Genomic DNA, 18,548 nt, shown 5'->3' with positions numbered 1-18,548 from the left:
CCATAGGGTTTAATATGGAGTCGGCCCACCCTTTGCAGCTCTAACTGCTTCAACTCTTCTGGGAAGGCTATCCACAAGGTTTGAGAATGCGTTTATGAGAATTTTTGACTATTCATGAAGCGCATTTGTGAGGTCAAGCACTGATGTTGGACGAGAAGGCCTGGCTCACAGTCTCCGCTCTAATTCATCCCAAAGGTGTTCTATTGGGTTGAGGTCAGGACTCAAGTCAAGTTCCTCCACACCAAACTCGCTCATATGTTTGTATGGGCCGATGCTTTGTGCACAAGTGCAAAGTCTCTTTTGAACAGGAAGGGGCCATCCCCAAACTGTTCCCACAAATTTGGGAGCATAAAAATTTCCAAAGTGTCTTGGTATGCTGAACTATTAAGAGTTTCTTTCACTGGCCAAGCCCAACGCCTGAAAAACAACCCACACCATAATCTCAATGCAATCACAAGTGCCGTTCTCCTGGTAACCGCCAAAACCAGACTCGTCAAACGGATTGTCAGACAGAGAAGTGTGATTGGTCACACCATAGAACACGTCTCCACTGCTCAGGAGTCCAGTTGTGACATGCTTTACATCACTGCATCAAAAGCTTTGTTGATGTAAGGCTTGGATGAGTTGCTCTGCCATGAAAACCCATTCCATGAAGCTCTCTATGTATTGTTCTTAAGCTAATCTAACTATTGACTATTAATTAACTCTTTGGAAAGTTGGCAACAACTGTGTGCCTTAGCATGCGCTAAACCCACTCTTTGATTCAGCTCCAATTTACGTGGCCTACCATTTTATGGCTAAGCTGCTGTTTTTCCCAATTGCTTCCACTTTGTTATAATACCGCAAACCGTTGTAGGCAAAGATATCTGAAAATTAACAGATATTTCCTTTAATGTTTCAACTCCCACAGGGGCCATTTGGAATCCCTAAAGACAAAGAGATGTTGAAAGGTCTGTAGGCCAAAATGTATCACACCTTTACATTGGGGGAAGTTGTAATTATTTGATTGGTCAGTTTGAATGTCTCACATTTGGGTTTCAGTCACATGTCAAGAAACGTTTCTTTAGTCATTCGGCAACACTGCAGCCTGATCCTCTGTAGAAGAACCACCCTTACTCAGTTGATCGTGGAATTTTTAGTTGTGAGGAAATTTCACAAATGGTTTTATTGCAGCGACCCATTCCCTCACAAATGTTTGTAGAAGCGTCTGCATGCCTAGTGCTTGAATTATACACCTGTGGCCATGGAAGTGATTGAAACACCTGAATTCTATGATTTGGAGGGTTGTCCAAATACTTTTGGCCATACAGTGTACTTTATTAGTGTTTTGTTGTGGTCATTTTGACCCACAGAGAATTTTATTTTTCTCTATGTTATATTACTACCAGGTCTTGAAATTAACTTTTAAAAATCCACCTGCCACAGTGATTTTTTACCTAACAGATTTTGTTGTTGTTTTTGTTTGCCTCACAGGGCTCGACATTAAGCCTGTTCACATGCTTCGGACAAGTAAATCTGCCATTCACCTATCCGAGTAAAAAAAAAAAAAGTATCTATAAATTTAATTAGAATACGATGCTATGGGGCTGTTACCAATCAAATTAAATAATTTACACTGAAAAATAAATTGCATTACACTGGATAAAAAAAAGATTATTTTAAATATTTTTGAATATACTAATAAGGAATGTTGGAAAGAATGTTTAAACATGAAACGGCAGGTGGCCGTCTTAATGAGTGAGTGATTGAGTCGATTTGTTCAAACTGCTGATTCATTCACGAATGAGGCAGTTGTTTACGAACAGGTCATTTGAATCTTTGATTCAACCGATTCATTCAAACACTGAATCATTCAGTAGCACCATTGTTGTGAGACACATTATGGTTCTGCTGTGATCTTTGTTTAGAACTATTTTCACTGCTAAAATCGAACAAAAACAGTCAATATTGCATCTAAAATGTTAGTGACTTAATGTTAATTAATTGTTTATAAAACTGATATATGAAATCCATGTCATTTTCAATGGTGATGGTAGGCTATTCAGAAAAACAACACTCTTGTGTGATGTTGTTCAACTGTATTATGTTATAAATAAAATAAAAAAAAACACAATTGGTAATTTTAATCGCTTGAGTTAATGAGTTTCTGAGTTTCTTTGTGAGAGAGGCACGAGTGTGGCCAATGTGGCAGTGTGACAATGTGACACTGTTTCACTTGGGAGACATTTCATCATACAAAAAGTGTTAATTACTTTAATTAAACATTCTTATCTGCAAAACCTGTGATCGCTTTCACAGGAACCTCTGTAGTTTTCTCTGAGCTCTTTAGTTTTGAGTTAAATTTTACATCAACATAAAAAAACAAGCAGTTAAGAATCAGTATACAAAATATCAAGCTATACTTGATGTCACACCCTTTAAAGATCATGTCTTTGTCTGTGATTAAGTGATCTTCACCACTGCAAACAGCAGCACTGGCGCACATATGCCCACACACACACATTTTTTATTTTGGGGATAATGTGATTTTAGGGATAATGAACGGGATTCACACTTTGGTCTCAGGCACGACAGTTATCATGTCTTCAGAGCCTTAAGTTCAGTCTCTGTTGGAAAAAGGTGCTGTGGAGAATGTTCCCGCAGAACGCAGTTAGTCAGGCTGTGATGTCTGTATTGAGCTGTCCTTCGTCTCAGGAGCTCGCCTTGCAAATTAGGAGCATTAAATCACTTCACCCCCTCACAAAGTTCCAGAAGCTACTTAGTCTCATGGTGGCAGCTTCCTCTTTCATTCTGCTAGACATGCTCCACATGCAACCACTCCATCTGTGGTTGAAGGGTCATGTCCCATCTCATGCTTGGTGCACTGGCTGACACATTTTCAAGGTGACCCATGGCAGCAGTAAAGCCTTGATCCCTTGGAAATCTCCCCTCTTTACCAGGACATGGCAATGCTGAGCTCGGTTTCCAGGTGGAAAAGTGTTGTGACAGATGCCTCCAAGATGGGCTGGGGGGCTCTGCGCGATAGAATAGCCTTCGGCCCAGAAGTTGAGTTGGCAAGTTGGCACATTAACTGCCTAGAAATGATGTTGTGATTCTGGGCTTCAAGGAGTTCCCACCGGAACATCATGTCCTGATCCGCTCAGACAAAAGGATGGTGGTTGTCTTTATAAACCACCAATTTGCCAATGTTTCAGTTTTTAAAAATTGTGATTTTTGTAGCCTCAACCGGAGTTGTGAAACCTGTATATTTGGCCTCTTGACGGGAACCGTCAGGCCTTTCCCAGGAAGTTATGAGAATGATCTCTGAAGTGAGGGCCTCTTTCCACAAGGCTCCTTTATGCTGGATTATGTGTTCTCAAGCTGGTGCTTAGCTCTGACAAAAGACTTTGCTAAATGCGAAACTGTGTCAGTTCTCAGGATGTTGAATCCTCCCTACCCGTGCTCAGCCCCATCTTAGGACCTCTCCATGGTTATTTGGGCAAATCGGGAACCTTCCTTTGAGGCGCTCAAGTCAACTGACCTTTGGTCCTTCTCACTTAAGACTGACCTCTTGTTTGCTTTAGCGTTAGTCAAGTGAGCTGGAGATCTGCAAGCTCTGCAACCTTCCAGTCGTCAGTTCGATCCCAACAACTGTAAAGTTGTCCTCAGGCCGAGAAAATGTTATGTGCCAGAAATGCTTTCTTCCGCAGTCAGAACACAGGTGTTAATGCTGTCAGCTCTTCCACTTGCAGAGAACGAGCACCTCATCAACTCTGTCCCATCAGGGCCCTTAGAGTGTATACTGAGCTCTGTAGCCAATCTGGCAATAAGAGCAACTGTTTGCTTCAGTTTGTTAGGTCTGTGTAAAGGTCTTGTCTGGTTCTAGTGGTCTTTACTGAGGATCTATGCAAATGGCTTTCTAGTCGACTAGGTTTTCACAGGTGGTCTGTCTCTAGGGCTCGTCTAGTTGTCATCATCTCTGTTGACAGCGATTACATTTACAGGCTTCTGTATGTTTGCATTAATGTGCACACATTAATTTTGGGCATTATACATGTTCATTATACATAAACATCATAAATGTAATTTACTGTTTTTTTGAGTCAAATGAACCCATGTGATGTTTTTTTCCATTTGTTTTATCTGTTCAGACATCAGTGTGTCTGGTTTGATCTGTCAGTGGATAAACAGCATTTGCTGGATGTTAGCAGTTTGTGGCTGAAGCGTTTCTTCGTTATCTCTTCTGCTTATAAGAAGCTCATAAAAACATAAAAACATCTTTACACTGAAATGAATCCATCAAGAGTCAAATAAGAGTCAGAGTTCAAAAATGATTGACAGCTCACAGCACTAAATAACACACCAGTAAATACAAATCCAGTATTTCACTCTTCTGCTATTAGTTTTCATAGTTTTCAGAATTAATTTAAAACATGTAAGATCCACAAAAGCTTGTTTGATTCTCATGATGTTAAAGGTGATTGACGTGTGAACGGAAACTGAGGTTGGGGGAGGGTTCACACACCACCAGATAAATATCACAGTTCAGTGTTCCAGATCAATCTTTCAGACATTTGAAGAGTCACAATCGTGGGCTTTTCAGTGAACCGATGAAGAAAATGTTTCTCAGATTAGTTTTGCTCTGTTCGTGTTTGTGGCGTCTGGATGGTGAGTTTTAAATGTGTTTATGTGGCTTTGGTTGTTTCTGTTCTGGTATCATGTGATAAATTACTGGTTAAATGAGTTAGAGAAGATTAACATTCACTGTTAGTGTCAGCAACGGTGGCTGTAGTGAAGCGCACGACTCAGGAAATAACTCAAAGAACAGTCTTTACTCTAAAGGCTGCAACATACTCCGCAAGAACAGAGAAAAAAGTTCTCTCTCCCAGGGCTGCGAGAACAAAATGACGTCATTTTGTTCTCGCAGCCCTGGTTTGGGAGTTTTCGCTTGTTAAATTTAAGCTAGATTGCAAATGATAGTCCGCTTTTGGGAGGCGAGGGATATGAAATGTTTTTATTTTGCGAGAGAGTCAATGTCATTGAATGCTGATCAATTTAAACTGGCACCAAAAAAGAAAAAATTAGTTATTCTGACGTTTGTTAACAGATATAGTTTCATGTATGAACACTAGGAATCACACATGAAATGTGCAATTTTTGCAGGCCGGGAAGAGTCTGGGAACTTAGTTAAGTTTATGGTAATATTTTGAATGAATATTAATAAAATAGTACCAGAAAAAGTACCGGAAAAATCACTTATTTAGCATTTAACCCTAGCATTTGCCTATTCTGCCTATGCCATGGGCCTGTAGGGGGGAATAGAGAAAAATAGAGGAACAAGATTTAGATAGTTTTTTTTTTTAATGATAAGGTTAAGTGCTCATGGAAGAGATGAGTTTTTACCTGTCTTTTGAATGAAGTCAGTGATTCTGCAATCGAATGGAGGTCGGAAGATCGTTCCACCAGCTGGGAACGGTGAATGAGAAAATTCTGGAGAGGGATTTCATGCCTCTCTGTGATAGTACCACAAGCCACAAGTTAGCTGAGCGAAGGCTTCTGGTGGGGGTGTAGACTCGTAGGAGTCAGACGAAGAATGCGGGTGCTGAGCTTGTGGTGGCTCCATAAGCAAGAGTCAGAGCTTTAAACTTGATGCAGGCAGCGAGTGGTAGTTATTATATCCACTTAAAAGTGCATCTTAAGTAGTAAGTAAGACTCATGAAGGACACCAGCTGGACCGCCGCAGAATTACACCTAAAATGTACAGTTATGATCCTTGATGTAGCTTGGCTGTAATGAAAGAATAGTTTATATTTTAATCAATGATGTTTAATATATTTAACCCTCTATGGCATGGTGTTGCTCTCAGGCAACAAAGTACCTTTTTGGACCTCACACCACCCCTTTAACTTTTTTTAAAAGGTTTCAGGAACTGGCTTTTTTATTTTTTTATACTGTTGTCTGAGGTCAACCAATGATGCTTGTGTGGTTTTTACATTTAAAAACTTCATAACTTGTAAGTAATAGGCTATTTTCTACATTGGTTTTGAGGCTCTCTCCAAAACGTTGGGTTTTGATGGGCGTGTCACTGGAAGTAAACGCCCACGGCTAGGATTGGAGGGGATTTGCATATTTAATGAGCTTAAGCTCCCCTGTAAATTCATATGAGGCAGAGGAGAGATTGTTTTGAAAGGGGCAACCACCACAGGGCACAATGATTTCTTTCTCATCCACCCACGATTGATTGGACTATTATTTTTATATTAAACATAGTCCATTAACGCAAACCGCACACACATACACATAAACGTGCGCGCGCTGCCCTTCAAATGTCAAGTTGAGAGAGACAACAGCGCAGATCAAGAACCGAATATATTGAGATTGATCGGCCTGTCGGGCTTTGCGAGCGATGGCCCATACGTGTCTGAGTCCAGCGTACTAAAGCTATGCTCTGTTAGACACGTACACATAAGCAAAACGATCTATAACAATGCAATACTATCACATATAAAAACACGTTTTACTGACATAAGTGTGTTGCACCATTCCTGTCGGATCCAAATCCAGCATCGACCGGAGATTGGTTTACAAACGATCCCGCAGTGAACTGAAGTGAACATGTCTTCCCCACGTCAGCTGGAACTTCATTAAAAATAAAGTTCAACCACTCATTCCTAATATTAGGATCAGAAGGAAGCTTATGCAGCGACTGTGTTCTTCCACAACCAGAAATAGCGCAATATCTTGCTATCTTCCTCGCCATGTTTATTGTTGTTGACAAGCTAGCACGAGCCGATCTTAGATGAGTCGGTGTGCGGGGCTACTGGATTAGACGTGCTGTAGAGGCGTGTTTCGTTGCGCAGTGACGTCAGTACAAAGCACAAGACCGTTTGCTGGGCCTGGTGTCTATAAAAGCGTTTCTTTGAATAACAGGGAAGTTTTCAGCTCTGAAACTTAGAGGATATTCTTATATTACAATGAAGTTTTATATATCAAATGCTCAAGGGAAAGTTGATTTCTCAATTCATCACCCCTTTATTAAAATTGTTTATACTGTATATAATATCATCTGACATGTCTGTTCAATGAATTGAGGGGCGGAAGTGGGTGTGACTTTTGGTTTGGGGGTAGAGCAGTCCTTTCATGAAGCAAAGCAAAGTTTTATTTTGTTGCCTCAGGGCAACACTGTGCAGATAGACCACTTTTGTTCAGGCAGAATCAACCGTATGGTGCATTCAAGTCCACCTGAGAAGTTTGTTTTTACAAGTTCAGACAACTCAAATAATGTGCATTATGTGTGTCATTTATGTTTTATCATTATTATTAACACCGATCAGGCATAACATTATGACCTCCCTAATATTGTGTTGGTCCCCCTTTTTCTGCCAAAACAGCCCTGACCCATTGAGGCATGGACTCCACTAGATCACTGGAGGTGTGCTGTGGTATCTGGCACCAATATTTTAGCAGCAGATCCTTTAAGTCCTGTAAGTTGTGAGGTGGGGCCTCCATGGATAGGACTTGTTTGTTCAGCACATTCCACAGATGCTCGATTGGATTGAGATCTGAGGAATTTGGAGGCTGAGTCAACACCTCAAACTCGTTGTGCTCCTTAAACCATTTGTGCTTTGTGGAAGAGTGGAAGAGTGAAAGAGGCCACATCCACCAGGGAATACCGTTTCCATTAAAGGGTTTACATGGTCTGCAACAAAGTAGGTGGAGCGTGTCAAAGTAACACCCACATGGACGGAGGACCCAAGATTTCCCAGCAGAACATTGGCCAAAGCATCACACTGCCTCCACCGGCTCGCCTTCTTCCCATAGTGCATCCTGGGGCCATGTCGCAAAAAAAATAAAATAAAAATTGATGCTCTGTGTATTCTGGCACCTTTCTATCAGAACCACCATTAACTTCTTGAGAACTTTGAGCTCCAGTAGCTCGTCTGTTTGATCGGACCACACGGGCCAGCCTTCGCTCCCCACGGTCATCAATGAGCCTTGGCCGCCCATGACCCTGTGGCCGGTTCTCCACTGTTCCTTCCTTGGAGCACTTTTGACAGATACTGACCACTGCAGACCAGGAACAGCCCACAAGAGCTGCAGTTTTGGAAATGCTCTGACCCAACACATTTTCCAATGGATATATTATAACCGTCAAGCTGCAAAAAAAATAGGGTGAAATATGTTGAAATATGTTGTTTCCCCCCGAAATAAAAATTAACTTAATACTAATTAACATAAATCACTTATCTAAGCACTGATTCTATGCACATCTCCATTATTATGCTAAACATGGATAATTCAGAGCATAAGGCCGAGGACACACTGCAAGCGTGCCGTGAGCGTCTCGGCTGCGTGGCGTGTCCGTTTTTATTTCGGCTCCCATGTTAACCGGTTAGAGCTTGCATACTGCCTGCGTCGCACGCTCGGTCCGAGCCGGTGGAAAACGCGTGCATGCTTCAAATAGAAGAGACGCCTATTTTTCACGCGACACGCGAGCGTGTTGGAAGCGTTTCTAGGCAAAATAGCACAGGAAACAATGTTTATATGCCATTTTGACACGGATACATATTAAAAAAATTACATTTTCATGTTTGAAAGTCTGTAGGTTAACATAAATGCAGATATACGCCTAATTGTAATACTAAAAAAACAACATAATTATCGATTTTGAAATATTAAACCTGTCAATACAGAACGAAATATTCTGTAGCCTATTTTGCCGTCAATACCATATATATGTTTGGTCAATAGGCTACTGCCGACGTTGTCTTTGCTGTATCAATAGGCAATATATTTATATTTAACATGAAGTATAGGGCATCCCTGTACATTAATAGCAGCAGCAGCGCCGCGTCAGACACGCTTCTGGTGTGCAATGACAGAGAAAATGCCAGGCAGCCGCCCCGCGACTGACACGCAGCAGAAACGCCACGCTCACACCACACTTGCAGTGTGTCTCCGGCCTAAAGCATATTTAAAAAAAAAAATTAGGAATGATAAATCATTTAAAAATTAAACTACTCAAATATGTAGTTGGTTGTGGTTTTAAGTCAACAAAACGTTACAATACAATACAATACAATACAATATTTATTTATAAAGCACATTTAAAAACAACCAAGGCTGACCAAAGTGCTGTACATAGGAGAGAATAAAATGCAGAGCAGTACAGGACAAAAGAAACAAAATAAAACAAAAAATAAAAAATAAAAAGCAGTAATCATATCAGAGGCAATGAGCATCAAAAGCAAGAGAAAACAAAAAAGTCTTTAAAGAAGATTTAAAGATGGAAACTGAAGGAGCCAGTCTGATATAGAGAGGCAGACTGTTCCAAAGTTTTGGGCCTGCAGTCGCAAAAGCACGGTCACCTTGTTTTTTAAGCCTGGATCTAGGTATGATGAGAAGACAGTGATCGCTGGATCTCAAAGTACGAGAAGGAGTGTATGGACAGAGCAGATCAGTCAGGTATTGAGGGGCCAAATTGTTAAGAGCTTTATACACAAAAAGTAAAATTTTAAAATCAATTCTGAATTTAACAGGTAGCCAATGAAGTTTGATTAAAATAGGGGTGATCGACTCATACTTCCGTGTCCCAGTGAGGAGTCTAGCTGCTGCATTTTGCACTAATTGTAGGCGAGAGAGAGAAGACTGAGATAGACAAAGGTAAAGTGAGTTACAGTAGTCTAGTCGTGATGTTACGAATGCGTGAGTCACTATTTGAAGATTGCTCTTAGTTAAAAACAGAGGGGTTATTTTTTGAAACCCCTCTGCAAAGTGGATAAATTTGAAAACGCTGTCTTCGCGTCACAGTATGGACTGTGAAGACGGAGGTATTAGAAAACGGTGATGCATGTTTAGTCACGTGACGCATATTGTACTCATAGATATCTATGTTTCTACCGCTATTGTGCCAGTTATTGTGCCAAGTGTTATTCACTTTCACACAGCTGCTAAAATAAGTTACTTTGCATACTTCATATCACAGTCATGCAAGGATGACAGAAAATTTACTTGTTGCTGTCCTGTGGCAAAACAGGAGTGAAGTTGCATTTTAGACCAAACATTAGGGCTGCACGATTAATCGTATTTTAATCGTGATCACCAGAGGGCGGTAGCCTTAGATGGGGGGTTAGCACCTCATATAGGCAAAAGGTAGTGAAAAGTAATTATTATTTTTTAGAATTAGATTTGTTTGCCATATAAATTTTTGCTGGGTTCCCGGGCAGGCTGGGGTGAGGAAGAATGATCAGGCAGACCACATTGCAAAGGAGTAGCCTAGAAATCTAGACGCAACCTAGCGGCAGCAAATCTAATCTGCTGCGAGTGTCGTCTAGCAACTCTCAATACACTTCTGAGCTGTAAAAACCAAACTCTGGTTGGGCCAATCACATCGTGTATAGAGTCGGTGGGCGGGTCTTAACATAATGACGGCCGAGTTGTGCTTCTAGTAAACACAGAAACTGGCGAACGGCGGCCTTTCAAATCAGCTTTGACCGCGACTCTGGAAGACTTGGAGTTAAGCTTTTCTCTGAGAAAAGAACAAAGAACGGCACTGAAGTCATTCTTAAAAAGGGAAAATGTGTTTGGAGTTTTGCCAACCAGAAATGGGCGAAAGTTTAATCTTCACATGTTTACTAGCTTCAACGAGCTCTGCTTCATGTTGCTCTACCCAGCAAACACAGCAACGTTGTAAAAACGTTTTTTTCATGTTGTGAAAAGGTCGCGATAACGTTTTTATCCGACGTATTTAATACGACAGATGTCGGGTTTTTTTCACGTTATAAATACGTTTTTTCACAACGTTGCAGAAACGTTCTTATAACGTCTTTATCACGTTGCCACGTCTCCTTGTAACGTTGCAGAAACGTCTTTATCACGTTACCGCGTCTACTTGCAACGTTGCAGAAACATATTTAAAACGTTTTTTTATCACCTTACCATATCCTCTCCTTCCAACATTGCAAAAATGTGTTTATAACGTTTTTGTCACCTACCACGTCCATCTCCTTCCAACGTTGTAGAAACGTACCACATTCAAACTGGTTCTTCACTTCACACATGCTGTGATCAAAATGTTTTTTTGTTTTTACTGTTATCTTTAATATAAAAACAATATAACTACAGTAAGAAAAATATATTGTGGTCTTTTTAGATCTCTGTATAATTTGTCAAGGCTAATCACGTTATAATATTTCTGTCAATCTTAATATTCAGCTTATTAATAACGCTTTTTACATTTCACCTTACCTGTAGGCCTTACCTCTGTTTGTTTCCCATTTTATTAAACTACATAAACATATGTAGTACTAATAATTTATACTACACACAACATTTGTCAGTCATTGTATTTATTCACACAATATAAAAAGCAATATGATAGAGGTAAGTTCACAAAAAAAGAAAAATCTGTCATTTACTCATCCTTGCATTATTCCAATCTAAATCTGTATGACTTTCCTTTGTTAAACACAAAGGGAGGTGTTAATGTTAACCTTAAGTCAGGAGATATTAAGCATAATGTTCCTTATTCACTATTCACTTTTTTGAACAAAAGAAAGTGAATGGTGAATAAGAAATATTAACTCGAATGTCTAACAAAGTCATACAAGTTTGGAACAACAACAGAAAAGTTACATGATAACAGCTTTTTCATTTTTAGTAGAGATAATGTAAATTGAAATCCTTGAGATAATTGTAGAAGACTACAATTAAAGCTCTCATTAATAATAAGAAAAAAATTCTAAACAGATAAATAAAAATACCGGTATGCCAATAAAACAAAATGGTACAAATAAAGTACAGCACATGCAAATTATGCAATGACTGGGAATTTAAATAAGAACATGAACAAAAAAATGTAGAGAAAAATCCATAAAAATTCAGTGCACAGATGTTATAACAAAAGAGATTAATCTATAAAATGTAAATTCTCATTTTAACTAATTACAGATTATGTTATTGCATATGTTATTTTACTGCAATCTATTTTTTCTATTGTACCTGGTGTACATTAAACAAGCTAAAAACCCCAGGAACAAAACCCAGAAGTTTTTATAAGCTGTTGACCCCAAAAAAACAACGAGTGTTTAAAGACTAAAGTGGATACAGGCACTTGAGACAGAGCGCGTCATGCTATATTACACTGAGAACTACACACACTGGAGGGGAAAGTAATCAGCGACAGGAAATATAATATATAATATATAAAACTGACATTTGGATATTTAACAAAAGGTTTACTACACACACACGTAGGCATATGGAGTGTCAGGATCCCAAAATTTACCCATTCTTCTTGCTGAAGCTTCACGTCTTATTGCCTGTATCCACTTTTGTCCTTAAACGCTTGTTTTTTGGGGTCGACAGCTTATAAAAACTTAGTTATGTGTTTTTTACCGGTGTGGGCGTGGCCTAAATACACTCTGTCTCTATTATTGTTCAATAAATAATATTTTATAATATTGGCATACCTGATTTTGAGAAACAGTCAAGTGTTTTAGTCTGTTTCACATTGGTACACTAAATAGATGTATTATAGCAAACAAAGTTTAGTCGTGTTCCTGAGTAATATCTGCATGCACCTAATTCTGCAGAGAACATATAATACACCATTAGACAGCAATCCATATGAGACAGAAGTCTGGTCTGGAAGGTGGATCTGGAACCGACATCTGTCCTGGTTTTCACAACATCTCTTGTTTATCCGTCTTCACAAACTGCCCTGAAATACAATTCAAACATCAACAAGGATTGTTATAAATATAATGTGAGGTTCGTACATTCACAATGCTCATCTGGCCTCGGTGGTGAAGTGTGCAGAAAATTCTGCCGGACTGAAATTTAGTCTTTTAGTCTTACCCTTCTTATACTAATGGTAACAAATTTATAACACAACAATAATTCACTCTCAAAACTACCTCTCTTTAATACTGCAAATACCACGTAGAGCCAAACATGGATGAAATCACAGAATCCAGTCACAAATGGAATTTACTGTATTAAGCAGAACGTTACAGAATTTGGAAATATTCTTTATGTATAAATCAAAATAAGGGCTCTACAATGAATCAGATATTGATACAGACTAGTGTCTGAATATTAAAGCTCAAAAAGACTGGAACTGAAATCTGAAGTCTTTGTTCTGCCATGTCTATAGTATGTAAATAACTACTACTACTTAAACCGAAGCACGCCAGACACTCGTGATGATTTCAGTATCTACTGTCTCCCTATACGCACACATGAACTGCATCTGCAAAGTTGATCTCAGAGTTAATTAATGAACATTTAACCATTTAATTTGCTAGAATGATCAACATATACACACAGGAATGTATGTATGGTTGTATGTATGTATGTATGCATGTATGTATGTATGTATGTTTTACTTACAAGTCAGATGGTTCATAGTGCTGGACAGCCATCACAATCTAGGAACATAAACAATTTGTCACAGAGCCAACAATAAGTGGTAAACTATACAATGTCACTCAGGTAGGTTTATTAGAAATAAATAAACTAGTGCATAGGTGAAAATGCAGCAAAAAAAAAAAAAAAAGATTAATATACAGGATATATACAATATATAATATCGTAAGATACCAGAATTTACGTTTAGGTTTTACAGATGCATGGTTATATACGTGGTCAATACTTGTTTACTATGAAAGATCAAACATGTTTGAAATAGCGCATGTGAGTGACGTCACCGAGTCACGTAAAGTGCAAACTGTTTGGTTAAATACTTAAATTAACGTTCCTTTCATTCAACCATTGACAAATAGCCAGCAAAACATTAACAAAACCTCTTATCTACACATAATATGGAATTAAAAGCCCAACTTTCATAAATAAGAGCTCAGGGCTATAGTTAGCCTAACGTTACCTCTCAATTAGCCTAACGGTTAAGACGCTAACGGACTTTTTCCGAAGACACTAAACCATTTCTTTACAGTAAATATTCAACAGAAGCGTGTTAGAAAGTGTCAAGAACAGTTGTATGTATTATATGTGTAATATTAGGGACTAAACTTACCTGAAATTAGTGAAAACAACAGTGACAGACGGAGCTTTGCTGCTTGTTGTCAGACGAGCTGCCCCGTTTCCATGGTAATTCCATCCGCTCCAGTTTGTTTAAAAGCGACTCGAATGTTCAACACGCACGCACGTTAAACACGTCATGTGTAATTTGTGCAGTGTTGCGTTTACATGAATACATATTTTTTACACTGAAGTATAATATCCCGATAGTTAAGTAGGCCACCGTTTAAGTGGAAACTGCAGCCTATGCCTACGTAAAACTTTAAATGGAATGAGAATGAAAGCTTGTATAATATAATATAATATAATATAATATAATATAATATAATATAATATAATATAATATAATATAATACTCTAATATAGCTATTCTATCAGTTAAATGAGCACCTTAAAGTATATTCACAACATTGATATAGAATGCTCAGCTCTGCATCAGCCTCATCTGTTACTCCATCAGTCACTGAATCGTTGATGTTAAAATGTTACTGTCACGTTCTGTTTATATTCTGTGTATATTTTTCACAAACAGAACGTAGCCTACCGTTGGAGGTTTGGCATATGGTTGTATTTTGGTACTACCATGACGTTTTTAAAACGTTTTATTCCAACGTTCAGATCACGTTATTTTAACACCTGGATAAAACGTCTACCAAAGGTTGTAGTTTGGTCTAGTTTAGTTTTCGTAGTAGACAAACGTGATATTTACGTTTTTTTGACTACTTAAAGAAAACGTCCCAGGTTGGTATTTTCACAACGTTTTTAAAACGTTTTTTTTCCAACGTGCAGATAACGTTATTTTAACACCTGAATAAAACGTCTCCCAAAAGTTGTAGTTTGGTCTAGTTTTGTTTTCGTAGTAAACAAACGTGATATTTACGTTTTTTTGACTACTTAAAGAAAACGTCCCAGGTTGGTATTTTCACAACGTTTTTAAAACGTTTTATTTTGGTTACATTATTTTTCTATTTTAAAAAACGTTTTTAAAACGTCTTTAAAACGTTGTACTACAACATTACCTAATTGCAACCAGAATACAACGTTGTGGAACGTTGTAAAAACGTTTTGTGTTTGCTGGGTAGTTGTTTGTAGTGCTATCCAATCGTGTGCAGAGGGAGATTGAAAAACAACCATTTATCCCGCCCCTCGGATTGAGCTGTCAATGGTGAGTTTCCAGACCAAACATCTTGATGTGGGTCTGGCTTGTCAGGCTAGCAAAGGAGAGGTTAGGAAGAGAAATAGATGTTCATGTATCAATGGGAAGAGTGGAACTGAGAGAAAGAATTAAAGAGGGTTTAATAAAAGAATGGCAGAGAGAGACTTTTTCTATACATCTATGTGAATTTTTTATTAACAAAATTTCGGGAGAAGCACGTGCAGATAATTAAACCCAACTAAACACAAGTGGAGCACGCTCAGATAATTTAACCTAACTCTGGGTTCGGGCCAAATTTCGAGCCCAGAGCCCTCCCCCGGACAGCACACCAAATACACATAATCTTTACTCTATTTAATTTGATGTAAGTGTGAACTAGTGAAATGTTAGGAATTTTCTTTTATGTAATGCTCTTTTCCGTAGGGACTCAGTTAAACTGTGCAGACTGGGTTGGGGCACTGTGGGTTAAATTATTCTTTGTGTGTTGTAGGAAAGCATGTCTCTGGCTTGTGTGAATATGGGACTCTTCTGACAGTAACACATGTTTTCCTGGAATGTAGACAATATAGGGCAGAGAGAAAGGTATTATTTGATAAATTGGCAGGACTTGGAGTTGAGGCCTTTTCTGTTTTTAATTTGTTTGGACACAGTGACACATATAAACTGATCTCCGAGGAAGTTCTACAATTCCTGCATGACACAGGATTGTATGTAAGAATCTAGTTCAAACTTTGACCTGTGGAGGGCAGTAATGCACTCAGTAGTGTCTACACTACCGGAATCCTATATGAAGAAGAAGAGGAGATAGTGAAAAGGGCCATGTGGTAGGAGTTTGTTTTCAAAAAAAAATGAAGGGCTTGAGAATAATGCTCAAATAATAGGTCTTCTTGTGGTTCCTTGTTGAGGAACAATGTGTTTGCAACGTTCATTGTAGGCCATATATATCATCAGCTGTATGCGTTTGGTGTGCTACCCGAAATCTAAGCATTCACCACAGACTTTAAACCACGTACTGCTTTGTAAGTAGCAAGATTTCAAAATGTGTATGATGTTTAACCCTTAAAGACATTTTTGGGGCGCCTGGCTTGCCTCTACTTTTCTTTGTTTTGTCTACATGTAACAATCCCTCAGCAAGTTATAGCCATTTATTATATTTTTCTGGGTGTTTTTGAGTAAAAACAGGTGTATTTTATTTACTGACAATGTTGATGTGTCCCAAAAAGTTCAGGGAGTAAAGTAAATAGAAATATTGTTATATAATAACAGAACACTGAAGCAAAAAAAATCTTCAGATAAATATATTATCATTTGAACATGAACAGATAGGCTACAAACAAAGGGTGTAAAAAGGTGTGAAATACTGTCCAATACAACATACTGAGTGTATATTGAACAAATGGTGTAGATAATTTTCTCAAATACAAATTGAGGGAAATGTACTGAGTGAAAATGATGTAAAACACAAACTACATACAAATAGAGAAATATACCTACTTGATATACTTGAGACTAATGATCAACAATCGTTTCTGTTTGGCTCAGGGGAACAACTCGCATGCGTTTTCTTGACGAATCAATGCTACAGATTTTGATGACGCATCCACACTCACTACAGAGCCTCTGTATTGATCAATTTCGGCAAAAGTGATTCTCCTCTTTACCATGCATTTTACAGCATACAGATTGGATTAGCGGTTTTTAAAGTTATTAAACCTTTTAGAACGATAGTTTAGTTTACTAATTTTTTGTCGCGGGTGGCTGTCTTAGTCTTTGAGGGTTAATAGGGAACCAATGCAGTGTTGACAGAGGTCTGTTATGGTCATACTTCCTGGTTCCAGCAAGAACTCTAGCTTCTACGTTTTGGACCAGCTGGCGTTTGTTTATTAAGCGAGCACGGCAACCACCCAGTAGATCATTCCAATAATCTAGCCTTGAGCTCATGCATACATGAACTGTTCCCCATTTGTCTTTGAGAACATATGTCATAATTTAGATATATTTTTAAGATGGAAGAATGTGGTTTTACAGATGTTAGACACGCGAATTTCAAATGAAAGGTTGATATCAGAGCACACCCAGGTTCCTGACAGACAACAAAGAATTCACAGAGCAGCCATCGAGTGTTAGACAGTTTTATAGGTTATTAATTAGAAACTGCTTTTTCAGAATTACTAAATTACTAGTCATCCAATTTTTTTATCAGCTATGCATTCTGTAAATTTTGTGAATTTCTAAGTTTTGGCAGGGTGCGAAGAGATATAGAGCCGAGTATCATCAGCATAACAGTAAAAAATTAACGCCATGCTTCCCAATGATATCTCCCAGTGGTAGCGTGTACAGGGTGAAAAACAACGGTCCTAACACTGAGCCTTGTGGTACTCCATACTGAACGTCTCGATTACGTATGTAACCCTCGTTCCCTGAGGAGGGAACGGAGACGTAACGTGACAAATGGGGGTTTCGCTTAGAAGCCTATCATCTCCGAGACTAGAAAACGCCTGGGCATGCGAGATTTGCATGCGTAACTCCGCCTACCCATGTGGGTATATAAGGAAGTAGCTGGCATAATCGCATTATGTTTTACCTGCTGAGGAGCCAAGTTGAACTCCGTTCCAGCGGTACAGCGGAAGTGGCAGCGGGTCGTTACGTCTCCGTTCCCTCCTCAGGGAACGAGGGTTACATACGTAACCGAGACGTTCCCCTTCGTTCAGTCACTCCAACGTAATGTCAGTGACTGACGAATGGGGGTCCCAATGTAATCACGCCACTCGGCTGTCTTCGCAAGCGAGAGTGCCCTGATGCAAGATAGGACGGTCAAAGGCCTCTACTTAACGCAGGAATATCAAGGTACTCTGGGAGGCATATTCCAGTTGGAGATATGCGCCAAAATGCCTACCCGTAGGGAGGACTTAAGGATACACGTATGACTCGAGGGGCTGCATACGGAGAACACTGGGGTACCAGCCACAGGTGGATTTTTAACCCCAGAGGGTGGCAAGGTTGCCAAGGGAATACACCCGCTCAGGGAGGCTTATGGTGGAAATACACATGTGGGGGTCGCCGGAGGGGAACCATGCACATGGGGCACCTGGCCGGACACGAGTGTCTGGGCTAAGGGCAAACTTACTGGCGTCTGCATCATCAGTGCTGAAGGAGCTCAGGGCTCTCGGGGAGCTCACCTGAGAAAAATATCGCATTGTAGACTGTGGAGTGGAATGGCGAGCAAGCGAAGACACCTGAGCCAATCCATTACCGGCCACTTGTAGAGGCGAGTACATAGTCGGATACAGGCTCCACTCGGAGATTGTAAAATCTGCCGAATGTGTTCGGTGTCACCCAGCCTGCAGCTCTGCAGATGTCTGTCAGCGGAGCG

The 18,548-nt window shown here is 39.4% G+C and overlaps 2 protein-coding genes and 1 long non-coding RNA gene across 5 annotated transcripts in view; 2 read left to right on the top strand and 1 right to left on the bottom strand.

Annotated features, from left to right (window-relative positions):
• LOC137039953 (uncharacterized) overlaps positions 1-18,548 on the top strand; it is a 65,866-nt gene that overhangs the window by 22,521 nt on the left and 24,797 nt on the right. The gene's annotated exons all lie outside the window — the stretch shown is intronic.
• The window catches only part of LOC137039950 (uncharacterized), a 36,321-nt gene that overhangs the window by 9,670 nt on the left and 8,103 nt on the right, over positions 1-18,548 (top strand). Inside the window, exon 6 of one of the 3 annotated variants that reach the window (XM_067415311.1) lies at positions 7-78. The exons of 1 other annotated variant lie outside the window; for it this stretch is intronic. In XM_067415311.1, coding sequence (XP_067271412.1) covers positions 7-44 — 38 coding nt within the window. In that variant the 3' untranslated portion in view covers positions 45-78. Of the gene's footprint in view, positions 1-6; positions 1,580-18,548 lie in introns of those variants that run through there. One more of the 3 variants, XM_067415310.1, reaches the window with a different exon arrangement.
• LOC137039954 (uncharacterized) lies at positions 12,631-14,139 on the bottom strand. The gene is made up of 3 exons (XR_010897788.1): positions 14,015-14,139; positions 13,372-13,409; positions 12,631-12,700 (listed from the first exon to the last, which is right to left on the bottom strand). It is a non-coding gene; the product is annotated as an uncharacterized lncRNA (long non-coding RNA).

This window comes from Pseudorasbora parva, chromosome 14, assembly GCF_024679245.1.
Source record: "Pseudorasbora parva isolate DD20220531a chromosome 14, ASM2467924v1, whole genome shotgun sequence".
Lineage (NCBI taxonomy): Eukaryota > Metazoa > Chordata > Actinopteri > Cypriniformes > Gobionidae > Pseudorasbora > Pseudorasbora parva.
Note: the sequence above shows the minus strand (reverse complement) of the source record. Positions and strands in the feature narration are given on the sequence as shown.